Source organism: Nuphar pumila, chromosome 15 (genome assembly GCF_984573655.1).
Source record: "Nuphar pumila chromosome 15, dmNupPumi1.hap1.1, whole genome shotgun sequence".
Taxonomy (NCBI): domain Eukaryota; kingdom Viridiplantae; phylum Streptophyta; class Magnoliopsida; order Nymphaeales; family Nymphaeaceae; genus Nuphar; species Nuphar pumila.
The window spans coordinates 10241295-10257613 of NC_143263.1; the positions used below are offsets into that span (position 1 = coordinate 10241295).

The 16319-nt window shown below is 35.7% G+C and overlaps 1 protein-coding gene across 1 annotated transcript in view; it reads right to left on the bottom strand.

The window, feature by feature from the left end:
- Positions 1-6260: 6260 nt before the first annotated feature.
- The window catches only part of LOC149814447 (glutamyl-tRNA(Gln) amidotransferase subunit C), a 28425-nt gene continuing 18366 nt past the window's right edge, over positions 6261-16319 (bottom strand). The window contains exons 4-5 of the mRNA XM_089988478.1: positions 6676-6730; positions 6261-6556 (exon numbers count right to left, since the gene is read on the bottom strand). Of these exons, the coding sequence (XP_089844604.1) occupies positions 6481-6556; positions 6676-6730 (131 nt within the window). The 3' untranslated portion in view covers positions 6261-6480. The remainder of the gene's footprint in view (positions 6557-6675; positions 6731-16319) is intronic.

Consider the following 16319-nt stretch of genomic DNA (forward strand, 5'->3'; position numbering starts at 1 on the left):
TTCTAGTTCTCATATTCTAGTGACTATATATACGAGGAATGCGTAAAACAGGATGACACGGTGTTGACCGAATCAAAGTTGGTCGACCCTATGTCGAGCCTCTTAGGAACAATTCTTGAGCACTATTGAAACTAGAGTTGTCAATCGAAAAAGCGGGAGAAGGAAGTAAGGCACTTACAAAATTTTAAGAAGCAAAAAACACAGAGCAACTTAGAAGCGAACTAAAAATCGTCTCAGAAAAGAAAAGAGAAATGAACTAGAAGCGAACAAGAATTCAAAGGAAAATCAAGTAGAAATTGAAAGAGAAGCGAAAAATCATATAAATAAGACTTAAAGTCCCCCAAAAATATAACTCATAAACAATTAACCAAATATAAGTTATATAATTCAGAACTAGTCAACTAGAAATATAACGCAGAAACAGACAACCATAAATATAAGTATATAACTCATAAACAATCAACTAGAAATATAAATTATATAATTCATAAACAATCAAATCGATTATATATGAATTACACACACATATATATATATATTATAATAACTCAAATACAAAATATATAATATAATTAAAAAACATAAACTATAGCAAAAAGAGAAAGACCTGGAGAAACAAGAATAAGAAGAAAAAAACAGGAAGATGAAAAAAAGGCAGAAGAAAAAAAAAGAAAAAATAGGAAGAAGAAGAAAAAAGAAAGGAAGGAAAGTCGCTTTCCATTTAATTATGGCACCACTTTTCCCGCTTCCGAAATGCAGTCGTACAAGGCTTTCATGTAACCATGATTGAAAATCAAAATTTGTTGCTCTGCTTTTATAGCTTTTTCTTTAAATTTTTTAAATGTTTAATCATTTAGTTATGCAACCATTATTGGAACGTTTTAAAGCAACGTTACGATGTTTGCATTTTACATTTTTCACACCTTTGATTATAATTTCATTGAAATCATCCCATAAAAAAATAAATTTTTTATCTCTTTCTCTTTAACTGCATCTTCTTGCTCTCTTTAACACCTTTTTCTTTCGATTGAAACCCCTTCACCCTTGTCCCCCTCTCATCTCTCTTACGGATCTCCTGAGTCTCTGCTCACTACTACAATGAGGCGGTGATGAAGATCACCAGCCCTTTGGCTGGTCATGGCATTACGACACGGAGGTGGGTCTCTCTCTTTCTGGCGAATGACGGAAAAAAGAGAGGAGGCTTGCTTCAAGTCTCTTTTTCCTTATTTATCAATCTCTTTGTCTCTCTCCCTCTCTCTTTCTGAATGACCGAGAAGGGGGGAGAACTGAGGAGGAGGGTTGGGTCCTTCAAAAGTAAAACAAAAAACCCTGGTTTTGGGTAGGTTTTGATGGGCTTTTTGATTATCTAATGCACAATCTAAATGGGATATTTTGATTTTTTTATATGCTTCAAAAATCAGGAAAACCATAATTTTAGCTTGGTTTTTGTTTTTTTCAGAGTTTGTTTGGGGTTGTGAATGGTGATCGTATGATGGGGCTTTCCAAATATCTATTCAATTTGTGTTTATAACGTAGACGGTGGCTTCTCCTGCGTCGATCATTCCTTGGGCATTTACAGGCCTTGACTCGCATGTAACCACCATGATGACGATGACGATGATGTTTTTCATTTGTGTTTAAAAAAGAATTAAGTGTTGTATGCATTGTATTCTTTCCTCAACATACTCGGTATATATAGAGTTTACAAATTACCAAAAAAATAAAACTACAAGATAACTGGTCTATACCGAACTCTTAGAGATAAGACTTCTAATTAGCATAGATATTTAATTAGCATAACAAAAAAAACGTTGTAATAGGTCGGCCGACCTTGAGCCTTATCCTAATCTTAACCGCTCCATCCAACTATTCAAGTGTATATATATCCATAATCGTTTTATATCGACAAAAAAAAAAAATACATGTCGATCAGAGGTCGGTTGGCCGATGATGCACCAGTTAGAAGGATGAAGAAATGGGAAAATATATTAGTTAAAAGAGGTCAAGGAAGACTTGGATGGAGATGATAGGAAAGGATATGAATGCTTTGAACCTCACCGAGGATATGGCATTGAATATAAATGATTAGAGGAGAAGGATTCATGTGGAAGACCTAGAATGATTTTATTTGTTGGTTCATATTGCCGACCCTAATTGTTTTGGGATGAAGGCGTAGTTGTTGTTATTGTTGTACATGTCAACACATGACACATGTTAAAACAATTAATAAGATAATATTAAAATTTTTTTGGTAATTTTTAATATTTATTAAAAATAGCCTATTCAAGGGTGAATCTTATTGATTTTTTGGCGATACAATACATATAAGAAAATCGTGCAGGCTATGAATAGGTGTTTAGCACATAAAAAAATTAAAAAAGAGTTTGGGCCTGTTTGGGATCGGTAAATGGGATGGGTGTTTATGGAGTTTATGCATTTGAGGAAGTAGCATCTGCAAGCTACCACCTCTACCAAATCCATCCTTTAGTGTAAATACAAAGGAGAAACAGCCTCACTTCCCATCTCAAATGCATAAACTCCCATCCTAGCGCCAATTCAAACGGGACCACCATGGGCATTTGACCAAGATTTTGCCTCAAGAACACCAAATGGCGCATAAACACCCATCCCAGCACCGAGATTCCAAACAGAACCTTATTTACAAAAGCATACTTATAACATTTTACAATTCAAATCAATACCCAAATAATTTTAAACGTATATCTAACTTATTTTATGTGGGTAATCAAAAGCATACCTATGGTTAGTTCCTAAGTTGGCCTTTCTTATTTTCACACAAATTCATACACACACATATATATATATATTTATATGAATAAAGAGAAAAAAAATATTATTGGGGCTAAACTAGGCAAAGAGAAGCATATATAATGATGCAAAAACTGGTTAATTTTAAATTTATTAACTATTAACTATGGTTAAAAGGAGAATAATTGCCTGATGTATGAATTTGAATAAATGATTATATGATTTTGAGCAATAAGTGTTTTGAGGTACGTAGGAATAATCACTGTAGCATATTTGTAAGTACTCTAAGAAGAGGAATTAAGTGTTTAAAAAAGAATTAAAAACCAGGAAGGAAAACGCCCCGCAAATGAAAAAGGCCAAGAGGTTTTTCTTCTCCGTTGAATAGGGCATGTGGGCCCCACATAGAAATCGGAAGTTTTTTTCGTAGGATAAAAACTTTCCTGTGATATCAAACGCCCCTTGATTGTTCAAGAAAAAATAATTGATTACAGGAGTGACTGTGTTGATTTTTTTTTTAAATTACAGTACGTTACATGTATAAATTTCTTTTATGGTGAACTTTTACAGTGTGCTATTGAGTGACTATCGGCTGATTCGCTTTAATGGTTTTTAATTTTTTTTCATGTTTTTTAAAAAGGTTTAAATAAATTTGTAATATTTTTATTTTTATTATTGAATGACGTGTTGTCTGATAGCTAAAAATTTATTAATTCATTGGTTTGAATTTGAATTAGCTGATTCTGATCATTTTCAAAGAATCCCTATCAGGTCAGAGCCACCTCTAACAATATTACTGTCAAATTAACTTGGATGCCCGCACCCTAACACCACCATTTTCTTTGTTTTTCAGACATTCAGTTTTTGTGTTTTAGATGAGGTTCATCTAAGACATTGACTGAAAATTTTTGTGGAACCCATACTATAGTGTTTGGGCTGCCGTTCAAGCATCGAAGGCACTCCGTCGGAGGCCCGGCAATGTCATAGATAAGACTTTATATTAAATTATGTATTAAAAAAATGATAAAAATTTTGAGTTAAAATTTGGAGGGATCACAGAATGAGTATGAGAGACTAGGAATAAGATTCTTTAAAATACCATTATGTCTTGGAGAAAGACAGAATTTGTATCAGAGCTTAGGATAGATTTTTTTTGTTATGGTGCGACATCACAAGTTTCTTCAACTCAAGTATTTACAATTTTGGATATATTGTATTGATAATATTAAAGCAATGAGTCAGTGCTAAATGAAACTTGCTAAACTAGTTCTTTAGATTTTTTTTGTTTTATTTTTAAATTCTGACCATACAAATTTGATTTATATGATTGATTTTATTTGGATCAGCTATTGAATGTTCAATTCCGACACATGGGTGGGTTTTTATAATGTTTGAAAAATCAACGATCCAAAATCTTTGCAACTTTTTGAGGCTCCAAATATCATTTTTTCATCAAAAACATATGATCCTGGTGTGGATTCCTCATAAATCAATCATGCCCCAAAAAACTGTGAAAGACACCGAAAGAGCAGAAAAACTAGTTTAGCACATTTCATTTAGCAATAACCCATTTCTCTCTCTCTTTTCATATATATATAGTAAAGCGTTTGATGATACGTCGAACGAAGTGTTGTTGATCATGCACGATCAAACGGTGACTTCATCATTTTTTTTTGTGTGCTCACGGTTTTTAGCAGTGTTTTTGACCGTTGCTAAATCTCTGGGTAGAAAATAGCGAATTAGCGGCGGTCACTAATTCTTGTTTTTTCGAAAAAAAGAACACGCGATGTTACGCCGTGTGTTCAAACGAGTTCGAAGGAAAACTCTGTTCAAAGATATGACTTTTCATATATATATATATATATATATATATATATATATATATATATATATATATATATATAGAGAGAGAGAGAGAGAGAGAGAGAGAGAGAGAGAGAGAGTAATGGGTCCGTGCTAAACCAATTTGGTACTAAACCGCAAGATAAATAAGTTTTTTGGGCTTTTTTTATTTTATTTTTAAATTCTGACCGTTCAGATGCGATCTATGTACTTGATTTTAGAGGGATCAGCTCAAGTGTTTGATTCCAACACATTGGTGGGTTTTTATAAAGTTTAAAAAATCAACAGTCTAAAATCTTTGTAAATTTTGGAGGCTCCAAACATCACTTTTTTCATTGAAAACACATGATCCAGGTGTGGATTCTTAGTAAATCGACCATGCCCAACACATTTATGAGGCCGAAACCGCATAAAAGGTACCAGAGAAGCCTGAAACACCCCATTTAGCACGCGGTTTAGCACGGACCCATTTTCTTTTATATATATATATATATATATATATAGTGAGAGAGAGATGACTGATTAGACTGGATTTGGTTTGGAATATCCAACTTGCGTGCAATGAATCCTAATAAGACTAAACTTATTCCGACAATATTCTTTTATACCATCTGACCTGAACCCGACATCTAATGCCGATGTGGCATGGGGCTCATGCAAAAATCAGAGACTAAACTTATTGTATAGGATAGTTTTATATATTATATACATATATAATATATATTATACATATTTTATATATTATCAAGCTTTAAAAAAACACTTAAAAACAAGTTTTTCAGAAAACGAGGCAGTTTGTGATCGGCTCGTAACGAGCTTGGACTCGGCTTGGCTCTTGATGAGCTCACAGGCTGAGCCTGAACACCAAGCTCCATTATAACAGCCCTAGTTCCAACCATAGTGACAAAAGTTAAAAAACATCAAAATCTTGAGAGTCAAAAACTCTGGAGATTTTGAATTTTTTCATAAATCTCGCATTTTTTCTGGCAAAATCTTGGCAATAAAAAAAAATTTTATAGGAAAATATAAATAAAACACATTTAAAAATGAAAAGCTCACGATAAATATCTGCTAAAATGGTAAATATCGTGATATTTGTCACGGATTGAAAATCTCGTGAGAAATTGCCGTTTTAAACTTCCTGGCAATTTCTCGTGATATTATCGCGAGATTTTTTATAAATCTCGCGATATTTGTTACAGTTGTTCCAACACAGCCTTTGAGGATATTGAGATCCACTAACAATTCACAGGATTGACCATGCTCACAAAATCTGGGGATCCTGTCAACATACTTCATCAAGTAGGGAACAAATGGACAATAATAGAAGAAAAAAAGATACTTCTAATAATAGTCACGGACCATATGAGTATATGGTAATGGAAAGCAGTAGTATGGTTCCTCTGTGGCTGTCAATGTGTTGAGTTGGAATTTGTAGCAGAAGGGCAATAAGGAGAATGCTGGTCTTAATTCCATCTTGCCTCTGTTACTGAGCACCATAAGGTCTTTAACTAAATTACTTTTCTTTTCCAAGAAGACAAATCAGTTCTGCATCCGAATCAAACACAAAAGACGAGCCATGCTTCTGTTACTGAGACATCCTACTAAAAACATATGCAAATTTGCATAACATGTATATGCAGGTGGACAAATTGTGCCAGTCAAAGTTCCTGAACCAGCAAAGTGGAGCATTCATTTGCTGAATATATCAGTCGCAAAAAGTATACCTTTTTTGATAAGCAAGATGGGGGATAACCCGTGCCGGATTTGAACCAGAGCCCCCTTGGTTATGATAGAAATGATAAAACTAACTCCCCTTAAATGACAAAAGTCTGAAAACTGATAAAGATAAATAAATTACATTAACAGTAGCTAGTCCTTGTTCAATACTTTTGGAACTTTGATATATGGCTCATCATAGCTTGGAACAGATGATAACATTGCTTCTCTGTTGAGAAAACCAAATTGGAGAGTTCGTCAAATTAGCATAACGATGAATACTGCTTAAAATCTCATTAATGTACGACAAAATAGACAAATATTATCAAGGTAATATCCACTGCTCACCTGTTCGCAAAAATTTCAGCAGTATCTGGTCTTAAATTGTCAGAGACATCCATATCTGCACGAAAGATCTAATCACTGAATCATGCAGAAAAAGCACGAGACATATTGTGAACAAAAAGGCACAGAATAGTATCTTGATCATGAAATGGAGGAAACTAAAAGAATAAGTCGTGAATCAGGCTTCTCAATTTATGATGCTCCCCAGAAGCCCCATCTTGAAGCTGCCGAAGGATGTTTAGGTACATTAATGGAACTTGTAATAAGGAGTTGGTGTGTAAAATTCCCTTTATACCATCACTGGGGCACCAAAGATTGTTGCTTATTCAGATGCTAATTAGGCTAGAGAACAATACAGTTGCAGGTCCATATCGTGCTATTGTGTAAACCTTAGATCACATTTAGTTTCATGGAGCAATAACAAGTGATGCGCAGTCACAAGATCAAGCACTAAGAATGCATATATATTCATGGCATAAGAAATTGCAGAAATATCTTAGTTGAAACTTCTAACTCTTTTGCCAACCCAAGATACCCACTTTTATAATATGAAAACAAGAAGAGTGCAGTTGCAATTTTCATTAACCCAATTTAGCATAATAAGATGAAACAAAGTTAGATGAGCATTTTGTTTGAGAAAAAGTTCAAGAACAAGAGATAGAGACAATGTTCATTTTTGAGAAACATTAAGTAGCAGATTTATTTACCATGTCCTTAGCTACTTACAATATTGGCAGTAAAAAAAAGAAGAAAGAAAAAGAAAGAACTGTCCATAGTCATTATCCATGCACAGCTTGAGGGGGACTGTTAGGCATATATGTATTTTTGGTGGCCTACTGGCAATTTTGTAATACTGATGCATGCCCAGGGTTATTTCTTGAAACTCACCAAAAACTACCTAATATTCATTCCAAAAAATATAAATAATCCTGATGACCCCTACCGGCAAGTTGGTTTTGGGTCCTTATTGACGTTGTCCCAACCAAGGTTGTAAGTATCATATCGTTACCCATAACGATCGGGCTCCAAATAAGATACGTATCGTATAGTAAAAAGTCATAATTTTTTAATAAAAAATTTAAAAAAACATAACACATAAAACAATGATGAATTGCATAAAATACAACCATAAAATCACATATGAAGCATTTATGTCTCATTTCGTCATACACATCCTTCCAGGGCTGCACATACCTCATTTTTGCCTTTCATCTCTTTTTCTTGTCTTTTTTCTCTCAAACCAGTGAGTAATTGTTGGCATTGTCACTTCGTGACATCCGGCAAATTTCTTAACATGCATACCGCAACATTGAGATGTGTCTCGACTAAATGATGTTTCAATCGAGAGATACCACAAGAAAAAACATTATGGCAACAGTTGCACTCGATTTTCAATCGGTTTCCACTCATTACTTGAGTTCCCATTGACATGCCGGATGATCCGATGCCATCTTCTAAAAAAAACTCAATAAGAAATAAAGAATAAAGGTTTTTTACTTTAACCCACTTCTTTGAGTGAAAAAATTGTGAAAATACACTCTTACTTGAGCAAACCGCAAAATCTCTCTCTCTCTTGAGCACATATCTGTTAAAATGAGAAGACCTCCACGTTCACCTGTGCAGGAAAGAAGGAAACGAAAATTGAACAAGAGGCTGTAAAACACGTCAAATGGTTCCAGCGTGTTTTTCCATTGTATTAGAGATTGACTATATAACTAATACACAATTTTAGGGTACTAAACTACCCTTTAATAAAATACATAATTACAACAGACTCTCATCATTTGGATCTGGATCCGATCCAGTACAGAAATCGGGTCGGGTCATGCACAGACCCGACTTGGGTCCAAGAACCAGAAACGACTTCTTTTCGGTCTCCCTCAAGTTGTGCATGGTCCTGGACCATGAACAACTTGCCTTTTAGAAACCAGAATCTATCCTTTGTTAGTCCTTTGGTGAATATATCTGCAACTTGCTCTTCAGTTCGCACAAACATAGGCGCAATCTCCTTTTCTTCAACCTTTTTCCTGATGAAATGTTGATCTATCTCAATATACTTTGCTCGACTATGATAGATGTGGTTAAAGGACTTATTCATGGCACTTTGATTATCACACAACAGAAGTGATCGAACAATCGGTCTTGTCCTTGTTCTTGTGTGAATCCTTTGGCTACAAGTCTAGCTTTATACCTTTCAATGCTCCCATCTGGTTTATAATCATGTACACCCATCTTGACCCAACTACATTTCTATCTAGTGGTCTAGGCACAACTTCACATGTACCACATTCATGTAGAGCTTCCATCTCTTCATTCATTGCTTCGATCCATCTTTTAGAGTTTGCAGGTTGATGAAATGTGAGAGGCTCATCCTCTTTATTTATGGATGTTAGGAACAGTTGGAAATCCAATGAAATTTTTTTATAGCTTACCCACCTGTCAAGCGGATGTCGGGTTCGGGTGGATCTTCTGATGTCCAACATCTGTGGAGCCGAAGTAGAAGGACCAAAATCATTATCACAAGAATTGGATGAGAGCTCTTGCTCTTTCTCTCGTCGGGTGTATACAACACCCTTATACCATACTGGCTCCAAGTTTTGTGTGGTAACCTCTTCTGGTTGGGATACATTTGATAACTCCTGACATATCTCCTTTTGGCTGCAATATGTAGGACAATCTTCTCTAGGATTGGAGAAGAGTTCTGAATTTAACTATGGATCGTACACCTCAACACTGGGACTTGAATTACCAATATGAAAACTTGGATTAACGGGCTGATCGTCAAAGTTCATCTCGTCAAAAACGACATTCCTCGATATTTTGACGTGTTTGCTCAATGGATCATAACACCTATACCCCTTATAGTCTTCAGCATATCCCACAAACCTGCACTTCAATGCTTTGTCCTGAAACTTATTTCTCAATGAGTTGTCAACATGAACATAGCAAACACATCCAAATACACGTAATTCATGATATTCGGGGTGTATTCCAAATGGAGAGAAAAATGGTGACTTATTTTCTAAAATGGTCATGGGCAATCGATTTATCACATGGACGGTGGAGTGGAAAGCTCCTGTCCATAGAGTGATAGGTAAATTAGTCCCGTGCATCATGCTCATTGCACTCTCAACAATATGTCGATGCTTTCTCTCTGCAATTCCATTTTGTTAAGGTGTATGTGGGCAAGACACCCTTCTCTTTATCTCATTATGTTGAAGAAAACTAACAAAATCACTGGAAGATAACTCACCTCCTCCATCACATTGGAAATTGAGAATGTTGGTAGAGATATGATTTTTTACAAATGAATGAAAATTTTGAAACAATCCAAAAACTTCTGATTTGTGTTTCATGAAGAATATCCAAGTATAGCGTGAATAACTATCAATGAAAATGAGGTAATATCTGCTACCAGAAATAAAAGCAATTGGGGCAGGGCCCCAAACATCAGAACATATGATCTCAAAAGGCCTTGAAGCTCTCTTATTAATTGAATTGAAAGACAAAACATGACTTACATAAATGACAACTAGAACACTTTATTTCATTGGCTTCTGAACCCAGACTAGACTTAGGAATGAAATTGTTCGAAACAAGTTTTTCAATAAAATCACGACCACAATGACCCAAACGACTATGCCAAAGAGTTGGCTTATTACATTTAGAGATGGCAAACACATATTTAGGAGGGACAAAAGATGAATGTTGATGAGGCTTCAAGGGTGAATCAGCAGAATGAACAAAGAAGGTGAGATCTTCTTGGAAGATGTACATGTTGCCTCGTCTCTTTCCCTCAGCGAATGTCTCCCTCGTGCGAAGATCCTTGACATAAACAGAAGAGGGAGTAAATTCAACTGAGGCATTAACATCGTCAACAAGTTTTGAGACAGAAACAATATTCTTCTGGATATTAGGTGCATGAATGACATTTGAAAGATTAAAAGGGGACTTGGGCATGAGTATAATGGCATTTCCAATATGTGAGATGGAGTGATGAGAACCATCTCCTGTGACTATGCTACTCTTACCAACATAAGGAGTAAGATTCAAGAGTTTACCCGCATCACCTGAGACGTGTGTCGCTGCTCCGGAATCGACGTACCAAATGCCTTTATCATTTTGTTTCATATTTAAGCCTGCTAAGGCTGCCAATAACAACTCTTTTACTTCTCCATCCTTCTTAGCCTCTGCTTGTGGAGCTTTTCCCTTATTTTGAGGGTTGAACCAACAATTTGCCTTAATATGCCCTTTCTTATTGCATAAGAAGCAGGTAGGAATAGGCCTTTGTCCCTGTATATTGGGTGTTGGAAGTATACCACGACCACCAAAGACATTTCTCCCTTGTCCTCCCTTTCCTCGAAAAGAATTTCCTCCTCTGCCTCTACCATAAGTCAATCCTGTGGCCAACACATCTTGAGTTCCTGAATGAACATGGGTGTCCTCAGAGAACCCTTTCAGGGTCATTTCATACTGTAGTAGCTTTGCACGAAGATCTTCAAATTTTGGAAGCTCTGGGAGACAACAAAGATGTCGCCAGAACATGATAGTCCGACCACAATCTACTCAAGGTCTGCTGCACTTTGTCTTTATCACTGATGAAACATCCCACAATAGCCAGCTGATCTGTAATGCCTTTCATTTTATTCAGGTATTCCATAATAGACATCGAATCCTTCTTCAACATTTGAAATTCTCGCTTGAGAACACAATTCTTGCTTCAGAGATCTGCGAATATGTCTGAATTAATTTGTCCCACAGTTCTTTGGCTGAACAATCATTGGGAATGACAACAAGAACTTCCTGTGAGTGTTGAGGTGATGTATGCCACTAATGCTTGATCTCTTTTCATCCAAGCAACATAATATGGATTTTTGAGAAGAACAATGGATTGTGCCCCTTTATCGTCATCCATCTTTTCCTGCAAGGTATATTCTGGAGGGGTTGAGACTGATCCATCCAGATGATCAGAGAGATCCTGGCTCCTTATAAAAGGAACAATCTGCCTTTTCCAAGTCAAGAAGTTGGAATTATTCAGCTTTTCAGAGACCAATTGGCTAAGAAAGTTAGAGGAAAGGCCTGACTGTGGGAAGGATGAGTCCATTTGCAAAGATAGTGGAAAAGAAGAGCAACAAAAAAGGAAAAGGAAAAGTCTGAATCAAACAAAATTCAGTCACTCGAATATTCTGCCTTTTTTTTTTGCAAGGCAGATGTATTATATTAGGGTATGATCAGAAAGGTAACTAATTTAATAGTTTTCAAAACAAGACCTGAATATAAAAAATGAAATAGTGCCAATGTGAGAACATGAAACAGGATCTTGCAAACTGAGGCAACACAATATTTATCACAGAGTGTATAGTATTCAGACTTAAAAGGTTCAATAATAAATATCAAACACAAAAGTGGTTCCAGATCTGATAAATCATGAAACAAGGGTATTAATAATTCGAAAAACAGGAAATACCATAAGCATTAATCTCAATGACTGAATATATAGATCGAGGTATCCAAAAACCCCAAAACGAGTATCACCTCTGGGATCAGTTGACCGATTATGAGAGAATCAGATCTGAAGAAGATAAGAAGAACACGTTGACGTCAAAACGAGAAGAGAAGAAGATAAACAGAGAGGGGAGACGTTAGGGTTCTTACCTGAACCGAAAATAGAAAAGAAAAGAAGAGGTCGCACGCTGAGAGGGTTTTTACCAAATCCAAAAGAAAAGGAATTGAGGAAGGAGACGTACCCAGAGATTGGGTTCTTACCAGGGCCAAAAAAGAATAGAGAGAGAAAGGGAAGAAGACGCACACAGAGATCTCTATGGATAGAGATATTTTTTTTTACTTGAAGAACTCAGATTATCTCCTTGGTCATTCTTTCTGGAAAGCAATCTCAGGCCCAACTTTCAACACCACTCTGATACCATGTTAAAATGAGAAGACCTCCACGTTCACCTGTGCAGGAAAGAAGGAAACGAAAATTGAACAAGAGGCTGTAAAACACGTCAAATGGTTTCAGCGTGTTTTTCATTGTATTAGAGATTGACTATATAACTAATACACAATTTTAGGGTACTAAACTACCCTCTAATAAAATACATAATTACAACAGACTCTCATCATTTGGATCTGGATCCAATCCAGTACAGAAATTGGGTCGGGTCATGCACAAACCCGACTTGGGTCCAAGAACCAGAAACGACTTCTTTTCAATATCAATCCCCAAATCACTCGCACGACAACTAGGTGTTAGAAGAGTGTGAAGCCTAATTTGTACCTTCATATAAATTTTTAATTTTCACGGATCGAACTTCACGGTAAGTTGGCGGGGGGTTGCAGGGGGCAACGCCCCCCTGCCTGTAAGGTGGGGGTTTGGGGGGCGTGATCCTGAGATGAGAATTCATGAAGGGTAATTTTGTGATTTTACCAAAAATAGGTTGCCCTAGAATCCTTGTATTTAAAGAGGGTAATCCGTCTTTTATAAGGTGTGTTTGTATCTCAATCTTAATAGTGGATCTCAGTGTTGTTGTGGACGTAGGAAACTCTTGCCGAATCACATAAAATCCAGAAAGAAATAATGAAGAATTTGGTGTTGCAGTTGATAGTAATTCAATGTTGCGAAGGGGTCATACATTGGGCGTAAATAAATTGTTTGATCTTTCTCCCTTAACATGGCAACAAATCCATACTTACATTCTATTAAATCATGACTCTATACTACCATATCTTCATTTATTCAATTGTTTTTTATAATTTCTTTAAATAGGTTTCTAACGTTTGAACAAAATTTTGGACATATAGGCAACACTTAATATCGCTTTGGAGTCAGCGTTCAAGTGATCAACGTGAACTTGAGCTCATTCATAAGGCCAACTTTCAAACATGGTTTTAGGACCATGTAATAAACTACTGCCTTGTCTTCTAGTGCATTTTTTGTTATTACGTTCATGTAATAACATGTTTAGTCACTTTTGTAATGTAATAGATTCGTCAACTACGTGAAGGAGGTACCAACGATGACCTTCAACAAGAGTTAGTATGGATTGCACAGTATCCTCGAAAGGTTGCAAGGAGATACACGAGTTTTGTTGTAATGGATTCCGATTTCATACGAAACGATGAGAAGACAAAAAGAAATCCCAAAATAGTGGTATCGTTATCAGTGCCCAAACTTCAAGTTATTCAAGCGCAAGAGATAGAAACCCAACAATTGGTGGCATCATCTATTATGGATACATGAATTGTGTCTCTACACCCTGTAAATACCTGGAGCAAAATGTTAAACTTTCTTCAGCCAGGTATCTCTTAGCGATAGAACCTTTAAGCTGACTTCTGTTGCGCACATATGCTTTCAACTTATATAAGTACTTGAAATATATTTATAAATCAATTGTAATCAATGATAATGCATGATTAATTAATGAATCACAGTAATGTTGCATTTATAAAGTATTATTTTTTTACCTTTCGATGGGATACATCTATAGGTATTAAACTGGCCACCTAACCTAACCTCTCACGCTAGATGCATTGACAAATGCACTATGATATCAAAAAATGAGGTGGTGGGAGGGATCTTCTCTAGATTACACAATATCAAAACACTATGCTCTCTTCCAGTTGTTGTAGCTCATCCTTGTTCACAACCTTCGAACACAGTTCCTTGAAAAACTCACAGTACTCAATAAGCACTGCATTGACTTTCTTCGGTAATGTCCTTATTAGTGCCAAAGAAAAAAGTTGATGCATTAAAACATGGCAGTCATGATTTTTTAGGCCTAAAATCTTACGCTCTTTCATGCGTACACATTGAGACATGTTTGTTGAATAGTCATCTGAAACTTTTATACTCTTTAGCACTTTGCAGAATGTATTTTTCTCCCTCTTGCTCATAGAAAAGCATGTAATAGGTATGAAAACACTAGTAGAATTAGCATGCCTTCGTGGATGGAGTGCATGTCTTATGTTTATTGCCTGCAAATCGAGTCTAGCATTGAGATGATCTTTTGACTTCTTATCCATGTTCAATAACGTTCCAATTGAAAAGAAATATGTTCTTCCAAGAATATTCACCAAATCACCAAAGTGGACATTCAAAAGAGTTCACCAAAAATATCAAAATGAACACATAAAAGGCCATAAATGGGCTCACACACAAAACCCACTAAAAGAGGGTAAACACAAGGATAAAAAAACAATATTTTATTGATGTTGATCTATGCAAGAAGCGTAGAAAATGAAAGGGTTTTACCCCATATATATACACAATAGAGGAGCTCCAAGAGAGATGTTGGGGATACCCAACAACTCTTGATTTGACTAGTCAACAAGTGTTGACTAGTCCCAATATAAACAAAAAAAAACTAACCTAACTAAACTAACTAATCCTAATCCTAGTTACTATATATATATACATATGCATATAAGTGTGTATATTTACATTTTTAACACTTTTTTTCAAACTTATTGTTAGATAACTGAAAGTTTGCCTAAGAGAAAGTGAAATCTAGGGGCAGTGAGAGGTTTGGTGAAGAAATTAGTCAATTGATATTCTGAAGTAACATAGGAAAAATTGATAATGCTATGTAAATACTCCTCTCATAGATAGTGACAGTCCATCTCAATATATTTGGTTCGTTCGTGGAAGGTCCGATTGCTGAAAATGTAGATGAAACTTTTGTTGTCACAACATATTCGTGATGCTACTTTAATCTAAATGCCTATGTCCCAATAATCTTCTTAGCCAGACCACTTCCATAGTGGTTGTAGCCATGACTCAATATTCTACTTCAGTCGAGGAGAGAGAGACCTACTACTTCGTACATTACCTCAAGATCAACAAGTCACCTAAGAAAACATAAAAACCAGTAGTTGAGTGTCAGTTATTGGGATCACTTCCCCAGTCAACATCAATATAAGCAATTAAATTTAAAGAAGCGGATAAGAAAATGCCTTGATAAATGAAAAACTTGATATAACTAATAATGCGTAAAACTAGGCCTCCCATATAAACAAAGGTGGGAGCATGTTGAAACTGACTGTCTGTGTGAATTGCATGTGATATGTAAGGTCTTGTAATTGAAAGATAAGACAGTGTCCCTGTAATGCCCCAAAATTTCAACTTGTAATTATGAAAAATATTTAGCGAAATCTTTAAAAATTCAGAGTTTTTAAATTCAAAATTTAGCGGAAGCAGATTTTCTTTTAAAAGAAGAACAAGTTGACGCTTCTGGGCACATTAACACAAAAAAATTCAGCAAAATCATCTTTAGCAAAATGGTTAGTGAGCAAAAAGTATATTTTATTGATAAAATATCAGTCTATACAAAATTAGGGGTTTTCTTCCTCCGTGAGCAAAAGTACAAAAGCCAAAACAGGTAGTCAGGACGCTAGAGAGAGAGAGAGAGAGGTCTCGAACCATGTTGCATCATATCATCAATTATTTGAAAAACCTACTCGTCACCTGCACCCATAAAAACTGGTTAGTTTCGCGAAAAAACTGGTAGGAGCACAAAAGACGATGAAGAACAAAAAGCTAAAAATAAGCAGAATAAATAGTTATAATAGTACCATATCTAACCATGCATTCCATCAACTATCACAAGCAGTAAGTAAAGTAAAACAAGTAACTAAGCTCCAGAACAATT